This window comes from Mobula hypostoma, chromosome 29, assembly GCF_963921235.1.
Source record: "Mobula hypostoma chromosome 29, sMobHyp1.1, whole genome shotgun sequence".
Classification (NCBI taxonomy): domain Eukaryota; kingdom Metazoa; phylum Chordata; class Chondrichthyes; order Myliobatiformes; family Myliobatidae; genus Mobula; species Mobula hypostoma.
In genome coordinates this window covers 1673258-1697155 of record NC_086125.1, presented here as the reverse complement: position 1 = coordinate 1697155, position 23898 = coordinate 1673258, and the positions used below count along the sequence as shown (strand labels likewise).

Here is a 23898-nt window from a genome sequence, read left to right as displayed (position 1 = left end):
ACATGTTTATTCAGACCCAAACCCCAACAGGAAGAGAATGGTTGAAGGTGAGCTTACAGGTGGGCCAGGAGGGCCAGGAGGTCCATCATCCCCTCTCAGACCAACAGGTCCCTGCAGGAAGAGAAGGCATGATTATTTAGAGCACCATGAGAGACAGCACAAGAAAGACCAGTCATAACATTGCATTAGCTACTTACTTCCGAACCTTTAGAGCCTTTCTGACCCTGTGGACCCTGAAACAGAAGACAGTTGGGTAAATGTGACAGACCTTAGCCGACAACTAGAGGACCGTTGAGCTTCTGGGGTTATTCTGTGCACCATTCAGACAGATCGTGCACCTCAATTCACTTGCTTATGTCCTATAGTGAATGGTAGCACATGAACAAATAAAACCATCATCTTTATGATGCACTTAAATAGAGGCAAAATTGAGTCCACAGGGGAGCACGTGGTGAAGGAAGTTGGAGACAGGGCAGCTGTGACTACTAAGAACTAGCTCGGCCAGCCATATCTACTGAGGCGCAGGATAGCCATGTATATGACGAGCAGGGTGGCAACACCAACTGGGAAATAGGTCAGTCATGTCTGCTGTGGGCAGAGTGGGAAGTCTAACTGAGGAGCAGGGCGGCTATGTTTGCTGTGGTCAGGCAAAAGGTGTACGGCAGATGTGGTTGTCGTGAACTAAAACCAGCTAACTTCAACAGAAAAAGTAGCTCTCAACCCAAAATGCCCGAGTTCAGTCTGTGCATGCAGTAAAGCAATTCTCATGCAGAGACGAAATGACTCTGTCAGCTGCTTTTGAAGGAGCTGTAGCTGTCTCTATTGCCACGATGTAGCCAAATGCAGTTTGGAAGATCAACATCTCATATTGCACTGGATGGTGTCCAACCTGATGGTATGAATATCGATTTCTTTAACTTTAACCATTCTCCACTTGCCCCCTCCCCACCTTTTATTACTGGTGGCCCTCCCACCTCTTCTCTTCTCCTCCCCTAACCTGTCCATCTCCTTCCCTTTATCCCACCTTCTTCCCTTTATTCCACTCACCTCTCTGATCACAGTTGTCCTTCCTTAGCCCTCTACCTCTTTTACGTATCACCTCCTAGCTTCTCACAGCGTCCCCCTCCCTCACCTACCCACCGTCCCTCTCAGCTGGCCTCACTTGCCGCTTTACACCTCCTCCTTCCCCCACATTCTGGCTTCTTCCCCCTCCCTTTTTCAGTACTGAGGGAGGGTCTTGGACATTCATTGAAAGCGCAGGTTTACTTCCCTCAGTAGAATCTGCCTGACTTGCTGGGTTCCTCCAGCACTTCATGTGTGTTACTAGTAGTGCAGAACACTAGTTGTTTGCATGTTTTTTCATAAGGCCGTGGGTTGAAGAGCCACTCCAGAGACTTGAGAAGAATAGTTCTGACAAGGCTGCAACTTGACTTTGCACCTTTGACACGGCTGCACTTTCTCTGTGCTCTGCAGGAACTTTAGACACGTGCAATGTCATTGCCTGCCCTCCCAGTTTAACACAAGAGACCTCACTGCGCTGCTTCCCCTAAGGGCAGGGCAGTTATCCCTGAGGCCTTGGTCGGCATTCGCCCCTCGTGCTACAGTTCAGGAGTCCGCCTGCTGCTTGTCACCTTGTGCTTGAGGAGCTCCTTGTACCGACCGTGAATTGTGTGTCCAGTCTTACTGCACACAAACCAAACCTGCTGCATTAGCTATCATGCAAGTATCGATGTCTGGATTTCATGAAAGGCTCAAGTTTTTCCATCGAAAAACAATGATCTTGTCTGATGCGAATCTGCAGTTCTTGCAGCCCCTGTACCTGAGCAGAGCCCCACAACCTGCTCCACAACAGAAATGCCAGCTGACCCGTCTCTGCTCAGCCTGGGACTTACGAGTATCCAAACCCGCTCTGTACCTTGCTTAAACGCCGGTTCCAAAAGGTTCTTCCCTCCCACCCCACATCCCACACCCACGCTTTCAGAAAATTGGGAACAGATTTCGTAGTGTTAGATCAAGCTGCCAGCTCGATCACCTGTTTCTGTGGCTGCATTCTCCACTGTTCAACCATATTGATGTCAGCTAACACACATAAAATTATATCTTTATTCATTCTTGAGGTGAGTATTTAGGATATAGCATAGTGAGTATAGGATGTGAATATATACTTTACTTTATTGTTGCCAAGCAATTGATACTAGAGCATACAATCATCACAGCGATATTTGATTCTGCGCTTTGCGCTCCCTGGGGTACGAATCGATAGTAAGTATTAAGAATTTAAATTATAACTCATAAATAGAAAACAGAAAATGGAAAGTAAGGTAGTGCAAAAAAACCGAGAGGCAGGTCCGGATATTTGGAGGGTACGGCCCAGATCCGGGTCATAGGATATACAGGCAATGTGTGTTGGTGAAGACATACTCATCTAGGTAACAGAGCCTATTCCTTCTCAGTTCCAACTTAGAGATGGTGGGAAATCTTTGCAATGAGAAATCAAGTTATGATTCAGAAATAGCTTGGCTGCCAAAAGTGAAATAAGTCATCCAAGCTTTGAGAAAATGAGTTTCCCTACCGGTAATCCAGGGGATCCTGGGGGTCCTGTGGGCCCACTGAGCCCTGAGAGTCCCTAAGATCAGGAGAAAGAAAATATTAGTAATATCCCAGTAGCTAATGACTGTCATGAGCCATAGCCGACAGTGTATGTATTTATAAACGATGGAAACTGGAGAAAATACATTAATACCTAGATTTGGCAAGTTCCTGTTGATCCTTAATAATTTTCATAGACACACCATAGAAAGCATCCTATCGCCTATCTGAATATATCAGGCTTGGTATGATTAAATCTGCCTGAAGCTGTAAGAAACTGCAGAGAGTTGTGGACTCAGCTCAGAACAACCTCCCCTCATGAACTCTGTCTATGCTCCTCACGGCCTTGGTAAAGGAGCCAGCAATATCAAGTTATTGGTCCTGAAGGGTCTTGGCCTGAAACGTTGACTGCTTTTTTATTCCTTTCCATAGATGCTGCCTGACCTGCTGAGTTCCTCCAGTATTTTGTGTGTTGTGCTCTGGATTTCCAGCATCTGCAGAATCTCTTGCGTCGATAATATCAAAGATCCCTTTGACCCAGGACATTTTCTCTTCTTGCCTCTCTCATTGGGCAAAAGATATACAGTAAAAGCCTGCAAGAGAGGCTCACGGGCAGCTTCTATCCTTCTGTTATAAGTACTGAATGGACATTTTTGTACAATAAGATGGCTCTTGTCCTCACAATTTTCCTTGTCAAAGCTTTGCACTTTACTGCCTGACTGCACTGCACTTTCACTTTAACTGTAATACTATATTCTACATTCTGTTATTGCGTTTCCCTTGTACCTTCTTAACATACTGATGTGAAAGTATAATCTGCACGGAAGGCATGCAGAACAAGTTTTTCACAGTGACAATAATGAATGATTTACCGATTATCGTGCTACTTGCTGAAGTATCTCTCTACCTTCTGGGTTGGACCACTCAGCTCCATGCTTTTGAACTGACAAGTGGGTGCCTTGTGGCGAAGACAAGAATGGACTCTCATAAACCTCTGCACTCCATCATTTCATTGTACAGCATTCCTGCATCTGTGTTGGAGGAGTCTGGGTTTATGTCCCACCCTCAGCCACTTCAACATAAACGTCTAGGCTGATGTTTTCAGTGCAATACGGAATATACTCTGCACAGTCGATGTTCCTGTCCACATCAGAGATGATAAAGCAAAGACCCATGTGCTCTCTCTCAGTTGCACAACGTTGCAGCTTTGAGCAGAATTTCACCCCAGAGTTCCAGATGATATTTGCACTTCCACTCAACGTCCACAAAATCTGGCTACAAACGAGAATTTGCTGTGCACAAGTTGGCTGCTGCCATTCTGAATCTCAAAGGAATCTTCACTTTAAGAAGTAATTCAAGTGCTGCAAGGTGGTTTGGGACTTGAACAGAATGTGAAAGGATCGACTGAAGACAGTCATCGCCATTCAGCACATTTCATACAACCTGGAGAGAGGTGGGCCAGCAGATGCGCTATCTCAGTAATAGTCCACTTACATTCACCCCTCTACAGGCAAGCAACAGCAAAGATAATCTGGCGTCTGTTAGGAAATCCTGGTGTCTGGTACCGAACTCATTCATTTGCCAGGAATACAAATGGTGGCGGAGAGCAGAGTACAGCCAGAGCCAGCGGTCCGAACTGGAACAGGAATGGGGTTGTTTCTCTGGAATGCCAGGCATCAGAAACATGGATAGGTTTATGGTAAGAGCCAAGAGTCGAGAGTGCCTGTATAGTTCTTTGCTCTCTTTCACCTTGCTGGGTTCACAGGAAAATCTATTATACTGCTCTGTAATAGGTTAACAAAAAAGTTTGGGTTTTAATCAATGACATTCAATAGTCTAGAAAATCCACATCTGCTCTGGACTGTCTGAACTTGGAGAGGGTATTAAGTTAATCACAGGCTCATAATTTCCTTCCATCAAGGTCATCTTCACGGTGCATTGCATCAGTGAGTCTAAAGGTATTGTCCTGGCCCTGCTGATACTCTCTTCTATCTTCTAGAAGACAGAGCAGCTTGAAAGCCTGAATAACCAGACTCAAGAACAGCTTCTTCCCCACTCCTATCAAACTTCTGAACCTATCAACTCTTCCATATTTCCTTCCTGGTGATGCTGCCACATTCTCAAACCCTTAACTCTACGTCTTCTGTGATTGTCGTTAGAGCAAGTTTTTTTGGGTAGATGATTCGTTTACACTTAAATGACTTTGGCCACCAGACTTCTATTTGACAAAGGACTGTGGATTGAGTCCACAACAATGCGCTTCCTAAAAAGGTGTGAATACCAGATGCTCCTGGCGCCGTAGTTTGACCTGATGTTGTAGTTTCGAAGACAGTATTATCTATACATTATAAATATTAATTGTCTTCTACGTTAGCACGTAAAATGCCAAATAAATGTATTGTGGATTTAACTTGCATTCCTAAAGGCTGTGGATACCAACCCAGGAGGCGTCGGAAGGAAAGGATGAAGTCAGAAGGTGTGATGTTTGTATGTAGCTTCAAAAGGAAGCATGGTCTACAACGTTTTAAGTAGCAATTGCCTTTGTGTTTAGCATATAAATATCGAGCCCACATTGGGCTAGCAGACCTTTCTATCGAAAGCGTCTCTGTCTGTATGATGCCTGCTGTACCTTGTGGTGTCAAATAAAGAAGCTGCTTTGTATCTACCAGTGACTCTGTCTCTCTGGTGATTTCATCCATGATACAACAACTGTCACTCCAGTATTTCTCTGCACCATTCCATTGTTCTGTGCAGGTTGCTGCATTTACCATTACCACATAACACTGGTTACTCTGTGAGCTTCATACGAGCAAGGTATTTCATTGCACCTCTGGTGTACTGTACACGACAATAAACTAATCGGACTCTGTTAGCATGGCACTACCTAATCCCAGGAGTGCTAGGTTATTTGAGTGTTACCCTATCAGACAGCTAGTATCATAACTGGAACAGTAACATTGACTGATTGAGAGTACAGTGTGGGCTGGTAAGATTTTCCTCGTTCACTTTCCCAGCCAGGGTATTAATGAGATCAGCAGATGAAATCTGGACCCACTGCTCGGCCTCCATACTCACAATGTCTCCTTTGGGACCTGGTTTTCCTTGGTTTCCTGGGAGGCCTCTATCACCCTTCTCGCCCATCTCACCGGGAGGCCCAATCAGGCCGATCATACCAACATGTCCCTGGAAGAGGCAAAAACGGGAAAAGTGGTCACAGAGAAAGGACAACTCCCATCAAGACTTGGATCAGAGACATTGGCCGCTGTGCTTGGAGCCGCTTGTTGCATTTCCCAGTGGAGAGTTATCAGCTCTTTCAAAGTTGAGGAATCCTTGGTGTAGGGGAGAGCTAAGAACGTTGTTACTTAATGTCATTGGCACACTGAATAGGAACTCCATTTTGGGTGGGGCAGCACGGAGGTATAGTCCAGCCAAATACACCAGGGTGACAGCACTTCAAGAATTAAGCTGCTATATCTGCTGACATTTGTAAACTCAATGGAGTGGACACATACACACACTAAACACCAATCAATAAACACCAATGTCTCTATATGTGTCTTTCTGCAGTCTGATTGTCATTTTTTAAAAAAAAAGATGACATTGCAACATCGTCTCAGTGGCCACTCTATTAGATACAACTGTACACATGGTCGCTAATGTAAATATCTAATCATCTAATCATGTAGCAGCAACTCAACACATAAAAGCATGGAGACATGGTCAAGAGGTTCAATTATTGTTCAGACTAAACATCAGAATGGGGAAGAAATGTGATCAAAGGGACTTTGACCATGGAACGATTGCTGGTGCCAGATAGGGTGGTTTGACTATCTCAGGAACTGCTGATCTCCTGGGATTTTCACGCATAACAGCCTCTAGAGATTACAGAGAATGGTGCAAAAAACAAAAAAAAATCCAGTGAGCAGCAGTTCTGTGGGCGAAAATGCCTTGTTAATGAGAGAGGGCAGAGGAGACTGGTCAGACTGGTTCAAGCTGACAGGAAGGCGACTGTAACTCAAGTAACCACATGTGGCACTAGTGGTGTGTGGAAGATTATCTCTGAATGTATGAGTTTACAGTGACTTTGAGCTTCTGCTTCTTGTATACCATATGATTCAGCATGTTTAAACTCTTTAACACTAATTCAATAATTAAACTGGGGACAAGAGAGGCTGTTCACATATTTAACACAAAGCAAATGATTACGAATAAACGTGAATTTGTTATTGAAATAGAGTTATCCCGATGAAGGCTCACAGCCCCAAAATGCTAACTGATTCTCTCTCCACAGATGCTGCCTGACCTGCTGAGTATTTCTGGCACCTTCTGTTTTTATTTCAGATTTCAAGCCTCAGTGTGAATTTTCTGTTTCCAGCAGAGCGACACACCTCCCGACCAGATCTACATCTGTTGTCAGAAGACCAGTGGAATGCATGCTCACTGCAACCTGCGGCGTCATTTTCAAACACTGCGTCATTTCAGAGTATGACATGCTGCTCAGCAGCGTTGGATGCTGAGCACAAACTCTGGCCAAGTCATTCCTGCAGTGAGTACCCACCTTGTCACCTTTTAACCCTTGATTGCCCCTCAGGCCTGGCATACCAGGAGGACCCTAAAAAAAACAAAGCAACCACCAGTTAAAATGATTCAATGTGAACTCAAATGTATGAAGGATAGGCGAGACATAGCCACACACTGCAGTGAGATTATTGTTCAGTTTAAACTGTGATTATTATCTAATACAGTCAGAGGAACAGGTCCTGCTGCCCCCCTGAGCCAAATGAACACAAACAAACTGGAATTTGGAAGTTAGAGGAACTCAGCACCTGTGGGGAGAAATGGTTAGGCAGTAGAAGAGGACTGGGCTGTCTTCAACCAGGTGGCCTAAACATTGAGTTCTCTAGCTTCCGGTAACAGCTTCTTCTCTTTCCCTTTTCTTTCTTCTTTCCCCCTGCTGATCCACCTGGCTCCCATCACCATGTCTCCTTCCTCTCCTCACTCTCTCCATCTGCCCACCAGCTACACACTCCTCCCATTGGTTCCTCTCTGCCCTCCTTTTATTCAGTTCTTCATCTTCCTCTCCTATCAGATTCCATCATCCTCAGCCCCTTGCCACCCCACCCATCACCTCCTAGCTTCAAGTAAACTTCTGGGCAGGTTTACTAGAACTGCTGAGAGTGGTATAAGATAACATGGCAGGGGGATGGGAACCAGTATGATAGAGCTGAGGATAACCAGCAGGTTTACAAGTAGATGATGGGTGTAACACGAATGTAAGGAAGGACAAATCAATGATTCGGTGCAAATTCAGACAGAGCAAAGAGTTAAATTGTACCACGAGGCAAAAGGGCAAAAAATGCTGGGCTGAAGGCACTGTATTTGAATGCACGTAGCATTCGGAATAAGGTGGATGAGCTTGTGGCACAATTAGAGATTTGTTGGTATGACATTGTGGGCATCACTGAGTCATGGCTGAAAGGCCATAGTTGGGAGTTTAACGTTAAAGGATACACTTTGCATCGAAAGGACAGGCAGGAAGGCATAGGTGGTGGTGTGGCTCTGTTGTTAGGAGATGGAATTACATCTTTAGGTTCTGGATTGGGTGTTATGTAATAAACTCAAGGTAATTAGGGAGCTTAGAGTAAAAGAACCCTTAGGAGACAGTGATCACAACATGATTTGAGTTCAACTTGAAACTTGAAACTGCGAAAGTAAAGTCTGATGTAGCAGTATTTCAGTGGAGTAAAGGAAATTACAGTGGTATGAGAGAGGAGCTGGTCAAAGTAAACTGGAAGGAGATGATGGCAGGAATGACAGCAGAGCAGTAATGGCTTGAGTTTCTGGGAAAAATCAGGAAGGTGCAGTATCGATATATTCCAAAAATGAAGAAATACTCAAATGGCAAAATAGCACAACGATGGCTGACAAGGGAAGTCAAAGCTGTTGTAAAAGCAAAAGAGAGGGCTTACAACAAAGCAAAAATTAGTGGGAAGATAGGGGATTGGGATGCTTTTAAAAACTTTAAAAGAGCAACTAAAAGAATTATTAGGAAGGAAATGATGAAATATGAAAGCAAACTGGAAAATAATATCAAAGTGGATAGTAAAATCTTTTTCAAGTATGTGAAAAATAAAAGAGATGAGAGTGGATATAGGACCGCTAGAAAATGAGGCCGGAGAAATAATAACGGGGGACAAGGAGATGGCAAAATGAGTATTTTGCATCAGTTGTCACTGTGGAAGACACTAGCAGTGTGTCAGATGTTGAAGGGTGCGAGGGAAGAGAAGTGAGTGAAGATACTATTACAAGGGAGAAGATGCTCAAAATGCTGAATGACCCAAGGGTACAGAAGTCACCTAGACCAGATGAACTGCGCCCTAGGGCTTTGAAAGAGGCAGCAGTAGAGATTTTGAAGGCATTAGCAATAATCTTTCATAAATTATTGGACTCTGACAGGGTGCCCGAGGACTGGAAAACTGCAAATGTAACTCCACACTTTAAGAAAAGCGGAAGGCAGCAGAAAGGAAATTATAGATCAGTTAGCCTGTCCACAGTGGTTGGGAAGATGTTGGAATCAATTTTTAAGGATGAGGTGATGGAGTATTTGGTGACACAAGACAAGATAGGACAGATTCAGCATGGTTTCCTTCAGAGAAAATCTTGCCTGAAGAACTTGTTGGAATTCTTTGAGGAGTTTACAAGTAGGATAGATAAAGGGGATGCAGTGCATATTGTAAATTAGGACATTTAGAAGGCCTTCGACGAGGTGCCCACATGAGGCAGCTTACCAAGTTAAAAGCCCATGGTATTACAGGAAAGTTACTGGCATGGTTAAAGCATTGGTAGAAGGCAGCCAGTGGTTGGCTGCCAGTGACTAGTGGTGCTCCACAGCACTCGATGTTGGGACCACTTCTTTTTATGCTGTAAATCAATGATTTAGATGATAGAATAGATGGCTTTGTTGCCAAATTTGCAGATGACAAAAAGATTGGTGGAGGGGCAGATAATGCTAAGGAAACAGGTAGGCTGCAGAAGGACTTCGACAGATGAGAATGGGCAAGAAAGTGGCAAATGAAATACGACGTTAGAAAATGCATGGTCATGTACTGTGGTAGTAGAATACCACAGTGCATGAGCATGAATTTTCTAATGTTGTATTTCATGTGCAAACTACTTTCTAAACAGGCAGAAAATCCAGGGTCTCAGCCTGAAACGTCGACTGCACCTCTTCCTACAGATGCTGCTTGGCCTGCTGCGTTCACCAGCAACTTTGATGTGTGTTGCCAGGACCAGCCTATGGTGTTATGGTGTTATTAGGGATCTGATCGTAAAGGAACCCTTAGGAAGCAGTGAGCATAATATGATTGAATTCTTACTGCAGTTTGAGAGGGAAAAGCATAAGTCACATGTATCAGTATCGCCATGGAATAAAGGGAATTATAGGGGCATGTGAAAGGAGCTTTCCCAGGTGGATCGGAACAGGATACCAGTGGGGATGACAGTAGAACAGAGGTGGCTGAAATTTCTGGGAATAGTTCACAAGACGCAGGATAGATATATCCCACAGAGGAAGTTGCTCTCGAATGGCAAAGCTAGACAACCGTGTCTGAAAAGGGAAGCCAAGGAATGCACAAAAGCCAAGGAAAGGGCACAGAAGGCAGCGAAAGTGAGTGGGAAGGTGGATGATTAGGAAGCTTTTAATTATCCAACAAAAGGCAGCTTAAAAGATATAATAAGGGAAAAGATGAAATATGAGGAAAATCTAGCCAATAATACAAAGCAGGATGCCAAAAGTTTTTTTAGTTATATAAAGAGTGAAAGGGAGGTCAGAGTTGATATTGGACCACTGGAAAATGATGCTGGTGAGGTAGTAATGTGGGACAAAGAAATTACAGATGAACTTAATGGGTACTTTGCATCAGTCTTCACTATGGAAGACACCAGCAGTGTGCCAGAAGTCTGTGAGTATCAGGGAGCAGGAGTGAGTGTCATTGCTATTACAAAGGAAAAAGTGCTAGGCAAACTGAAAGGTGTTAAGGTGGATGAGTCACCTGGACCAGGTGGACTACATCCCAGAGTCCTGAGAGGTCGCTGAAGAGATAATGGATGCATTGGTTTTGATCTTTCAAGAATCACTTCATTCTGGCAATGGTCCCAGGGGAATGGAAGATTGCAAAAGTCACTCTGCTCTTTAGGAAGGAAGGAAGGCAAAAGAAAGGAAATTATTGAACGGTTAGCCTCACCTCTGTAGTTGGGAAAGTGTTGGAGTCTATTATCTGTTAAGAGTTCTTTGAGGAAGTAACCAGCAGGGTGGACAAAGGAGAGACAGTGGATGTCATTTATTTGAATTTTCAGAAGGCATTTGATAAGGTGCCATACATGAGGCTGCTTAACAAGATAAAATTCTGTAGCATTACAGGTTGCTGGCATGGATAGAGGAATGGCTGACAGGCAGGAGACAGCGAGTGGGAATAAAGGGGGCCTTTTCTGGTTGGCTGCCAGTGATTAGTGGTGTTTCTCAGGGGTCAGTATTGGGACCACTACTTTTCACATTGTTTTTCAATGATTTGGATAATGGAATAGATGGCTTGGTGGCGAAGTTTGCAGGTGACAGAAAGACAGGTGGAGCAGTGGGCTGGATGGCCTAATTCTGCTCCTATATCCTATGGTCTTCTGATGCTATTCCCACTCTCCCGTCCCTCATCTGCCTATCATCCCTCACCCATCCGTTGCTCAACCTGGATCCAACCTGCCAGCTCCTCTCCACCCCATTGCACTGGTTATTTTCCCTCTATTTTTCAGTCCAGCTGAAGTGTTGACAATCATTTCCCTCTGTTGATGCTGCCTAACCTACTGAACCCACATTTACCATCAAACTCTCATTTACACTAAGACTACAGTAAATACATTGAATTCCCTCCCCCTCACTTTCACCCACTCCTGACAGGTTCTTCCACACTCCTACACACAAGGTGCGTTGTAAAGCAGCCAATGAACCCACCAACCCGCACGTTTAGGGACATGGGAGCACCCAGAGTGGTCAGATGGAGGACGTGTGAACTCCACATGGCAGTGGCACGGGTCAGGATTAAACCTGTGTTGCTGGAGGTGTGAGGTGTCACCCATCTCATTCTGGGAATCAGAGAGGGGTCTACATTTTGACTTAACGGATTTTATAACTGTGTTGCACGCTATCTGTCTTCTCTTGAAGAGGCATCCGCTTCTACCTCCTCCCACACACACTGCGCCAAAGCCTGATCCCGAATATCCAAGAGCAATACTTGCCCCCTGGATGTGCAGATCCTGCCCCTTTTGTGATTTTACAAATGGTTAAGCAAAACCCTTAGGTTTGCCAGCTGTCAAAGTGCTTTGAGTTATCAGTGAACACCTTCCTTATTAATAAAATGAATCTCATTAAAAAAAATAATGACTTTACAAGCAAAAAGTAATTAAAACACTGTGAAACACTTCAAGGGAATTAATCACTTTCAACTTGACAACTAAAGTACATTTGTTTAAGTCAGATTAATTTGATTTACAACCTGATACCATTTCACCTTCCCTTCTTATCAATTCCACCATCTGCAGACTTCTGTTACCTCCACCTATCACTTGCCAGCATCCATTTCCAATCTTCCCTCCTCCATCTGTCAATCAACCGTGCCTCATCTGGATCCACCAATCACTTGCCAGCATCTATCTCCAATCTTTACTCCTCCATCTGTCAATCAACCCTGCCTCGTCTGGATCCACCTATCACTTGCCAGCGTCTATCTCCAATCTTCTCTCCTCCACCTGCCAATCAATCCTGCCTCATCTGGATCCACCAATCACTTGCCAGCATCTATCTCCAATCTTTACTCCTCCATCTGTCAATCAACCCTGCCTCGTCTGGATCCACCTATCACTTGCCAGCGTCTATCTCCAATCTTCTCTCCTCCACCTGCCAATCAATCCTGCCTCATCTGGATCCACCTATCACTTGCTAGATCTTACCCACTCACCCCTTCGCTTCTTTACATTGGCTAACCTTTTCAACCCTACAGAAAGGTCTTGACCCAAAATGCCAAATGTCTATTTTCCTTCACAGATGCTGCCTGACCTGTTGAGATCCTTGTTCTTTTGCTGAGATAGAACTTGCCTGAGACATTTTCTGCCCTCTTCCCGAGTGAAACAAATACAGCCGATTTATTAGGCACAGATTCACTAGAATTCCCCGGGGAATGTCTGGGAAGTTGGTTCTCACTGGATGGAATCCATGAGGATGGAGCACAACAACAGCAGGACCGTCAGGAAATGAGATATAGACAGAGAGTTCGGACATTCAGTCCATTAAATCTCCATCATCAAAGTCATGATGCTCTTTTACCTTAGAAACCTTCCTGTATTAAGATATATCCCTTCCTTTGTTTTATATTCAAAAATTTAATCATTTCCTATTTCTCACAGTGTAGGAAACCATTCAACCCAATCTCACAGTGCATTCCCATCAATCCCATCCTCCCTTCCACTTATGTATTTTAATCTATTCTTCATCACACACCTTCCAATTCTCTATTGTTACCCCTGACACCCTTCTACACCACACAGGCCAAACACACACCTTCCAACTCTCCACTGATAAACCCTGCCACCCATCTACACCACAGTAGCCAATCATACACCTTCTAACCCTCCACTGATAGTCCTACCACCCATTTACACCACAGTGGCCAATCACGCACCTTCTAACTGTCCACTGATACCCCAGCTGCCCATCTACACCACAGTAGCCAATCACACACCTTCTAACTGTCTACTGATACCCCTAACACCTATCTACACCACAGTGGCCAATCACACAATTTCCAACTCTCCACTGATACCCCTAACGCTTATCTACACCACAGTGGCCAATGAACCCACACATCTTTGATGGCGGGTTGTGTAACTGCAGGACACAGGGGGATTCCAGGGAGAATACACATGCTTCATACGTTCAGCAGGCACGGTCAGGATCGAACCTGGGATCCTGGCGCTGTGGGGTAACAGTAGCACTGCAGGATAATCCTCACTGCAAGGAGAGTCTGAGCTTTACAATCATGAACTTTGCCTTCAAAGGCCTTCCCACAAAAAGATTGGTTTTCTACCATTAACTTACAGAGACACAGTGTCATCTTCTGCTGTGATCAGTGAATTAGTCCATCATTCCCTTTCCTCCAGCTAGCCCACAGTGGTGTAGCTAGTTGAGCTGTTGCTTCACCGATCCATTTAACGGGGTTCAGTCCCAACTCGTAGTGCTGCCTGTGTGGATTTTGCACGTTCTCCCTGTGACTGCGTGGGCCTCCTCCCTGTGCTCCCATTCCTCCAGCATCCCAGAGGTGTGGGTTGGTAGGTTAACTGGCTGCTGTAAGTTGCCAGTAGTGTCTAAGTCAGTGATAGTATCTGTAGGATTCTATGGGTTCACGGTGCTCATTCTAGATTCAGTGGGCCAAAGGAACTGCTTCCATGCTGTTTGACTCGATTTGCAATAACGCAGTGGGAGAAGGAGGCATCCCACTTCAGACACCGATACCCATCCTCATACTTGGGAATTTGCACACGGTGTTCTTGGTGGATCTCCACCGGTGGAGATCCTGGCACGTTGTCATAATGCCCTAATCACACCTAGCATCATTTTCAAAGCTACATCAGTTAGTTACACACTTCCCAACCATTCACCATTAAATCAGTTAATAATGCAAGGCTATTTATTCAGAATACATAATAATTAATAATCCAGTTTCATGAATAAATAAACAAGAAACATGTTGGCATGGTAATGTAGTGGTCAGCGTAAAGCTAATGCACAGCCAACTATAAGATGGGGATTCAGTTCCTGCCACATCCGTAAGGAGTTTGTATGCTCCCCCCATGGTGGCCTGTGTTTCCTCCGGGTGCTCTGGTTTCCTCCCACAGTGAAAACATGTGCAGTTTTAGGGTTAGTATGTTGTGTGCACACTATGTTGACACCAGAAGCACAGTGACGCTTGCGGGCTGCTTCAGGCACATCCTTGGACTGAGCTGGTCATTTAATTTACTGTCTTAGAGTTAATATTGGAGCATTCTTGGGCCTTGAGAAGATTGCTTTGCTGTAATATTGTTGTTCAATTCAGTGTCACGGTGCACAAACTGAAAATAAATACAACCCTTCTCCCTAGAGAGCTTGGAGTTTTCACTCTGAGACTTGAAGGCTGAATCATCAGCGCTCGATTAAACTTTCTGGGGAAGAAATAACCAGAAAGATTAATGAAACATCAGCCCTTGTGACCGACAGTATGGAATAAAAATGTAAGGGTGTTTAGTTACAGACTCTGCTCAGACTACACTGCGCCCACAGAGAGGCAGCATATTTGAGAGAGCGCAGTGTGTCTTCCTTGTAACTGTACCAGACTCCAAGAATTTAGAGACATAGCAGACACTGGAATCTGAGGTCACAAGCGACCTGCTGGAGTAACTCAGCAGGTCAAGCTGCATCTGTGGGAAGAAAGGAACTGTTGACGTTTTGGGCTCTGACCTGAAATGTCAACAGTTCATTTCCCCTAACAGATTCTCCATGACCTGCTGAGGTCCTTCACTAGATTGGTTGTTGCTCCAAGAATCTGGAGACACTGTTTATAAAATTGGTTGTACTTTCTGCAATAAAGAGGGTGAGCTGGACCAACGGAGGATTTTCAATGGAATAAGAAGAACAAATTGAGTGAAACATTTCTCCTGGTGGGGAACTAACAATGATATATGTAGATGCAAGACATTGCAGATGTTGGAATCTAGAACCTTCTTTATGCAGAGTTTTAAACTGAAACGCTGAAAGTTATTTTCTGCCCACAGATACTGCTCGACCTGCTGAGGTCCTCTACTAGATTGTTTGTTGCTAAAGATGAGGTATTATGGATAAAGAGAACTTCGACTAGGGGCTCCCAACCCTTTTAATGCCATGGACTAACACCATTAAGCAAGGGTCCATCGACCCCAAGTTGGGAACCCCTGGCTCAGACAGTTAGAAAGAGACTAGAAGGATACCACCCAAAAAGGTGTTAGGTACATAAATCTCTCATTTTCTAACTCAATTTTTCTAACTCAGTTTACACTTTTAAATTCAACTTTGATAGGATCTTGCACATTAAGGATGTAATTTCATAGAAACATAGAAAACCTACAGCACAATACAGGCCCTTCGGCCACAATGCAGCCAAACATGTCCTTACTTTAGAAATTACCTAGGGTTACCCATAGCCCTCTATTTTTCTAAGCACCATGAAGACCCGATCATATCTGCCTCCACCATCACTGACGGCATCCCATTCCACGCACTCACCACTCTCTGCATAAAAAACTTACTACTTACCCTGACATCTCCTCTGTACCTGCTTCCAAGCACCTTAAAACTGTGCCCTCTCGTGTTAGCCATTTCAGCCCTGGGAAAAAAGCTTCTGACTATCCACATGATCAACGCCTCTCATCATCTTATACACCCCTATCAGGTCACCTCTCATCCTTCGTCGCTCCAGGGAGAAAAGGCCAAGTTTGCTCAGTCTATTCTCATAAGGCATGCTCCCCAATCCAGCAACATCCTTGTAAATCTCCTCTGCACCATTTCTATGTTTCCACATCCTTCCTGTAGTGAGGTGACCAGAAATGAACACAGTACTCCAAGTGGGGTCTGGCCATGGTCCTATATAGTTGTAACATTACCTCTCGGCTCTTAAACTCAATCCCATGGTTTATGAAGGCCCATACATTACGTGCCTTCTTAGCCACATAATGAATCTGTGCAGCAGCTTTGAGTGTCCTATGGACACGGACCCCAAGATCCCTCTGATCCTCCACACTGTCAAGAGTCTTACCATTAATACTATATTCTGCCATATTTGACCTACCAAAATGAACCACCTCACACTTAACTGGGTTGAACTCCATCTGCCACTTCTCAGCCTTTTGTATCCTATCGATGTCCTGCTGTAACGTCTGACAACTCTCCACACTATCCTCAACACCCCCAACCTTTGTGTATGGAGGGAAGGCTGGTACAGGGTTCTGAGTTGGATGATCAGCCATGATCATACTGAATGGCGGTGCAGGCTCGAAGGGCCGAATGGCCTACTCCTGCACCTATTTTCTATGTTTCTATGTGTCAGCAGCAAAGTTACTAACCCATCCCTCCACTTGCTCATTCAGGTCATTTATAAAAATCACAAAGAGAAGGGGCTCCCAGAACAGATCCCTGAGGCACACCACTGGCCACCAACCTCCATGCAGAATATGACAGGTCTATAACCACTCTTTGTCTTCTATGGGCAAGCCAATTCTGGATCCACAATGCAAGGTCCCCTTGGATCCCATGCCTCCTTACTTTCTCAATAAGCCTTGCATGGGGTACCTTCTCAAATACCTTGCTGAAATCCATATACACACATCTACTGCTCTACCTTCATCAAAGTGTTTAGTCACATCCGCAAAAAATTCAATCAGGCTTGAAAGGCATGACCTGTCTTTTACAAAGCCCTGCTGACTATTCCTAATCATATTATGCCTCTCCAAATGTTCATAAATCCTGCTTTTCAGCATCTTCTCCATCAACTTACCAACCACTGAAGTAAGACTCACTAGTCTATAATTTCCTGGGCTACCTCTACTCCCTTTCTTGAATAAGAGATCAACATGTGCAAACCTCTAATCCTCTGGAACCTCCCCCGTCCCCATTGATGTTGCAAAGATCATTGTCAGAGGCTCAGCAATCTCCTCCCTTACCTCCCACAGTAGCCTGGGGTATATCTTGTCTAGTCCGGGTGACTTATCCAACTTGATGCTTTCCAAAAGCTCCAGCACATCCTCTTTCTTAATGTCTATATGGTCAAGCTTTTCAGTCCGCTGTACGTTATCCCTACAATTGCAAGGTCCTTTTCCGTAGTGAATAATGAAGCAAAGTATTCATTAAGTACCTCTGCTACCTTCTCTGGTTCCATACACACTTTTCCACTTCACACTTGATTGGTCCTATTCTCTCACGCCTTATCTTCTTGCTCTTCATTGATTTGCAGAATGCCTTGAGGTTTTCCCTAATCCTGCTTGCCAAGGCCTTCTCATGGCCCCTTCTGGCTCTCCTAATTTCATTCTTAAGCTCCTTCCTGCTAGCCTTATAATTTTCCAGATCTCTATCATTACCTAGTTTTTTGAAAGATTCCGTAAGTTTTTCTTTTCTTCTTGACTAGATTTTCAACAGTCTTTGTACACCATCATTCCTGTACCCAACCATCCTTTCCCTGTCTCATTGGAACATACCTATACAGAACACCACACAAATATCTCCTGAACATTTGTCACATTTCTGCCATACATCTGAGAACATCTGCTCCCCGTTTATGCTTCCAAGTTCCTGCCCGATACCTTCATATTTCCCCTTACTCCAACTAGACATTTTCCTAACTTGTCTGTTCCTATCCCTACTTGCTTACAGCTTCTATCTATCACCTCCTCACTTTCCCCGATGACCAGACGAAGGTCATCAAGCTGCATCTCCAGTTCCCTAATCCGGTCCCTAAGGAGCTGCAGCTCAATGCAGCTTTCAGGCAGGTGCATGGAGTAAAAAGCAAGATCCCATAACAGCTGGACTTATGGGACTGAAGAGCAGACGAGCTAACTGAATTTCTCAAGATGCTGGGTCCGGCTGAAGACTGGGCCAAGTGACTGAATCTGGGAGTTGTGCAGAGCGTCAAAGCTGATAGACTGAGTGATCTTCTTGAATGGTCGGGCCCATTAGGGATGAGTATAATTTCGTATTATTAACTAGTTTAGCAAAACACTGTGGGCTGAAGGGCCACAAAACACTGTGTGGTACATTTCTTTGTGTAAGTAGGGCCAGCTTCGATGGAAATCTGATTTGGCATAGACCTGTTGTGCCGTAGAAGTCTATGACTATGTTCTAACTTGAGCGCTTGATCCAGATTTTTCTGGCAGTGTTAGCCAAAGGGATGAGTGAGCAAGTGAGGGTTGGCAACAGGCTGACTATTCCTACATTGTTACTTACCATAGGACCAGGGGGCCCATTCTGACCAGGAGGCCCAGAAAGACCCTGTTCTCCCTGTTGAAACAGAAGATTACAATTGTTAATTCACTTATACCTTCAATGGAGAAAAAGCAAATGCTGAAATGACTCGGAAAACTACTTCCTTGCATCGTTTACTTACAACAGGCCCAGGAATCCCTCTCAAACCTTCAGGCCCGGGGTTGCCAGGTGATCCTTGAGGTCCTCTCGGCCCAGTCCTACCAACGGGGCCTGGTTGCCCAGGTGAGCCCTATAGGAGAGAGAATATGGCCACTTGCTGTAACTCTGTGAATGTAACAGGGTTCCAAAATTGGAAGCAACATGCCTAAAATATTTAACAATGTCAAGTAATTCCATATTTTGGGGTGGAAAACCCAAGCACTGCATGTTATATCCATAATAGTTCATTTTATTCAGTCTATTAAAAATTAGATCACTTCATTTCAGTGGAATCAGATTTGACAGTGGAGTAAGCCAGATGCATGTTATTACCTTGTGTAAGATACACTGCTGCTTACTAAAGCAAGAAAGAAGTAATGGATGGAGTTCAATCTAGATAAGGGTGAAGTGATAAACTTTGGAAGGTTGAACTGGAGGACAAGGTTGGCAGGATTCTTAGCATTGCAAAGGAACAAAGGGATCTTGGGGTCAATGTCAGAAGGGGGGTGATGGGGAAGAGGGCAGGGGGAGGGAATTTTTTTTACTGGAAGGAGAAATCGATATTCATGCCATCAGATTGGAGGCTACCCAGACAGAATATAAGCTGTTGCTCCTCCATCGTGCGGGTGGCCTCATTGTGGCATGAGAGGAAGCCATGGACTGACATGTTGGAACAAGAATAGTTAAGAATGTTTAAGGGTGATTAAGAAGGCATGTGGTCTGCTAGCCTTCAGTATTTGGGGAATTGAGTTCAACAGTTGTGTCGTAATGTTGCAGCTCTTTAAAACTCTGCTTAGACCACGCGTGGAGTATTGTGTTCTGTTCTGTGCTGTATTGTAGGAAGGATGTGGAAGTTTTAGAGAAGGTTCATCAGGGTGCCTCTTAGATCAGAGTACAAGTGTTAAGAGGGAAAGATGAGCCAACTAGGGGTTTTGTCTTTGAAGTGATGGAGGATGAGAGGTGACCTAATACGGATGTATAGATTATCTAAGAGGTGTAGACAGAATTGATGGACAACATTTTTCTCCTGGAGTGGCAAAGGTCAATACCAAAGGACATGCATAATTGGTGAGTGGAGGGAGGAAAGTTTAAGGGAGATCTTGGAGATAGTTTTTTTAATATATATACACAGATTGGTGGGCAACTAAAAATGCATTCCTGGGGATATTTGTAGAGGTTGAGATAGGGAAGACTCTTAAATGGTACATGGATGTAAGGAAAATGGAGGGTTATGGTTGTTTAGGAGAGAAGGGCTAGATTGATTGTGGAGCAGGTTTATATTGGTTGGTACATCGTGAGCCAAAGACTTTGTAAAGTGCAGCACAGTTCTATCTTTATGTTCTGCGTGACAGAGTCAGAGCTATTGATAGAATTTCCTTTACTAAAGGCAGTGAGTTTCAAATAATCCCAGTGCCCAGTACAACAATGTTTCTACAGTCTTACCGCCATGGTCGGTTCTGAAATGTACACTTACACTCAGATACACCACTCCTATGAACAGTATTTATCCTTCAAATAGTGCCATCATGTCTCAAACATACCCTCTACATCATCAAAATGAGGCAGTGTCACTGCAATATTACTTACAATTTCTCAGATAATCCAACATTTATACAGTGGATTCTGGTTAATTGAGTCATCAGTTAATCAGGGCAGCCGGTTATTTGAGACAACTCTTCAAAAACAAAAGCAAATTGAAAAAACAGCTGACAGTCCCTTCATTTATTTGGGACACTATGTCACTTAATTGGGTCAGGAGACATGCCAAACAGTTTCTAACTAGCATCAGTTACATGCACTTATGTGGCTGTTAGACACTACACTGTGCTTAGAGCAAAATATTATAAAATAGCATTAAATGCGTATGCTTGTGTTCAAAAGAAGTGATTTTTGTCACAGATTGCTGGCAAGAAATAAGCAGTAGGACAATTCAGAATTGTTTTGCTCACTGCAGTTTCAAGAATTCAGGCTTAGGGATGCCAGAAACAGCCCGGAGCGAAAATTGAACCATTGCACTCTTTCAACAAGTTAGGGAATACGAAGAATTTGAAGGCATCGACAATTGTCTTGAATGTCATAATGAAAATGAAGATCTGGAGGATGCAATCATCAAAAGCACTGCTTGAAGGCAATCCACTATCTGCAGTGGGTGTCTGCGCTAATTTTGTTCATTTACAGTCAATCAAAAGAACATGGCAACATACACTGAATGAATTCCTCCGTTGATAACTATTTGGAACTAACTTGTTCTGTATTTCATTTAAATACATAATTTGTTATCAGTTAACAGCAGTTTGTCTTTTTCATATCTTTTTAAATATTTCCATGAAACTTTGGCTAATTGGAGCAGTTGTTTAAATGGACCAAAATGCACTGGTCCCAATGTGTCCCAATTAACTGGAATCCACTCGACAATATTAACTTACACAACATGACCATTTCAGCCCATCGAGTATAAGCTACATTGCAAAGCAACGCCATTGCGTTACCCCATTTTCCTCATATTTCCAGCAACCCCGCTGCAGATGCTACCACACAGTGGCCAGTCAATCTACCAACCCACAAGTGGTTGTGTTGTGGGATGAATCCGTAGCACCTGTAAGAACCCATGCAGTTTCAGGGGAAAAAATGCAATCAATCACACAGACAGTACCAGAAGTTAGGACTGAGCGTGCCTCCAGTGAATGGAGCTATGAGACAGATCATACTTACATGCAACGAGGCTTGGGAAGTAGCAAGTAACACTTGCCCAATGCAGGAGTACTATCGGATAGCCACGTCCAAAAGGGGAGAGCCTAACCACATGGGGTCATAAAGTAATAGAGCACTACAGCACAGAAACAGGCCCTTCAGCCCATCTAGTCCATGATGACCTGTTTATCCCATCTACCTGCACTCGGATCATAGCCCTCCATATCCCTCGCCCCCATGTATCTACCCAAATTTAAATGTTGCAATTAAACCCACATCGACCACCTCCACTGAAGCTTGTTACACACTCGCAATACTCTCTGACCGAGGTTTGCCCTTAGCTTTCACCTTTCACCCTAAACCTGACATCTAGTTCTCGTCTCAGCCAACCTGAGGGGAATAAGCCTGCATGTATTGGTCCTATCAGTAGCCCTTATAATTTTGTATACCTCATTCAGCCTACTGGCAGTAAATGGTATTACCATCATTGATACTCTGCAGATTACCATTGACCAGAAACACAATGGAAGAAGACACAAAAATACTCTAACTGCAGAGTGTCTGGGAGATTCCTGTCCTAACACCTCAAAAGGACATTTCTCCATTCACAAAGCACAAATGAAAAGAGCAAGGGAATGTTCTCTGCTTGTTTGAATAAGACCATAAAACCATAAGACACAGGAGCAGAATTAGGCCATTTGGCCCATCAAGTCTGCTCTGCCATTCATGGCTGATTTACTATCCCTCTCAACTCCTTTCTCCTGCCTTCTCTCTGTAACCTTTGATGCCCAGACTAATCAATAACCGATCATCTGCTGCTTTAAATATATCCAATGACTTGGCTTACACAGCCACCAGTGGCAATGAGTTCCACAGATTCACCACCTCCTCATCTCTGTTGTAAATGGATGTCCCTCTATTCTGAAGTTATGCCCTCTGGTCCTAGACTCCCCTTTCTATCAGAAACTCTTCACATCCACTCCACCTAGGCCTTTCAACAATCAATAGGTTTCAATGAGATACCCCTCCTCCCACTGCCATTCTTCCAAACTCCAGTGAGCACAGGCCCAGATCCATCAAACACTTCTCATACGTTTTATTCCCAGAATCACTGTAGCGAACACCCTCTCCAATGCCAGCACATCTTCTCATAGATAAGAGGCCCAGAACTGCTGACAATACTCCAGGTGAATGGGTGCAGTTCCAACAGCTCTCAGGCAGTGCAACATGATCCAGGCCAGGCAGTCTGTTGGACTCGTATCCCAAGCACCACTGAGTCCCTCTATCAACGCTATCATTTACAAAGTTTTAGTTATTCACTAAGCTACTCTGACAGCAGCTGCCACCTAGAAGGGCAGAGGCAGCAGGCCCACAGAGACCCCTCAATCACACATCATTGTGAACTGGAATATATCAGAATTAGAATCACGTTTATCATCACTGATGCATGCCATGAAATTTGTCATTTTTATGGCAGCAGTGCAGTGGAAGGTATAAAAATATAAGCTAAATAAAAAATGGATAAATAGTACTAAGGAGGAATAGAGAGGTAGAGTTCATGGACACGGATGGTGGAGGGGAAGAAAATGTTCTTGACACATGGAGTTAGGGTCTTCAGGCTCCAGTGTCTCTTCTCTGATGGTGGTAATGAGAAGATGGCATGTGGGGCCCACAATGATGGATGCTTTGTGAAGGTGGTGGGGAGGCTGGTGCCCATGATGGAGCCGGCTGTGTCCACAGCCCTCTGGCAGTTACTGTTTATTCCCACGCATAGATCTGCCTGGCTTGCTGAGTTCCTCCAGCGTTTTGTGTATGTGCTGCTCAAGATTTCAACATGTTCACGCTACGTTTTCAGCACTGCGGGAGCACCTCCCCCAGAAGGACCACAGTGGTTCTGGAGAGCAGGACAGCCACAAACTTCTCAAGGGCAACAAAGGACAAACCCTAAATGGAGGTCCTGCCAGCAAACAACATAAGAGAGGACTGAAATTTGAATGGGTGCAAACGTCAAAGAAAAACGTCTTAAAAATAAATGCAGTTTTAAATGTAATATTACAGACATTCTGAAATATTCCTCCAGAGACTCAGTTGATTAGAAAATCCAGAATTGGCTATAGCAGGTTTGTCCATGCTTCTCATCTCCTGCTGAAGTACAGTGGGATTATTTTTTAGTACAGATGGTTGGAGGGACATGGATTTGAGTACAATTCATATGCCTCGGGTAAATCACAAACACCTAAATGCGGCGTAAGCAGAACATTGGTAGAGAAATCCTAAAATAAACTGAACTTCTCTCTACATTTAATGTTGATACAGGAATCCCTTTTCCAATTCAATCATTGCACAGACTACCAGTGCACCAGTTCTTTACCCCAAGGACAATCTCTTTCAGGTAA

General features: G+C 44.1%; 1 protein-coding gene across 2 annotated transcripts in view; it reads right to left on the bottom strand.

The window, feature by feature from the left end:
* Nucleotides 1-23898, bottom strand: part of LOC134339467 (collagen alpha-1(XI) chain-like) — a 394099-nt gene that overhangs the window by 29600 nt on the left and 340601 nt on the right. For both annotated transcript variants that reach the window (XM_063036004.1, XM_063036005.1), the window contains 7 exons: nt 18795-18902; nt 18635-18688; nt 7148-7201; nt 5665-5772; nt 2573-2626; nt 198-233; nt 58-111 (listed from right to left, as the gene is read on the bottom strand). In XM_063036004.1, the coding sequence (XP_062892074.1) occupies nt 58-111; nt 198-233; nt 2573-2626; nt 5665-5772; nt 7148-7201; nt 18635-18688; nt 18795-18902 (468 nt within the window). The remainder of the gene's footprint in view (nt 1-57; nt 112-197; nt 234-2572; nt 2627-5664; nt 5773-7147; nt 7202-18634; nt 18689-18794; nt 18903-23898) is intronic.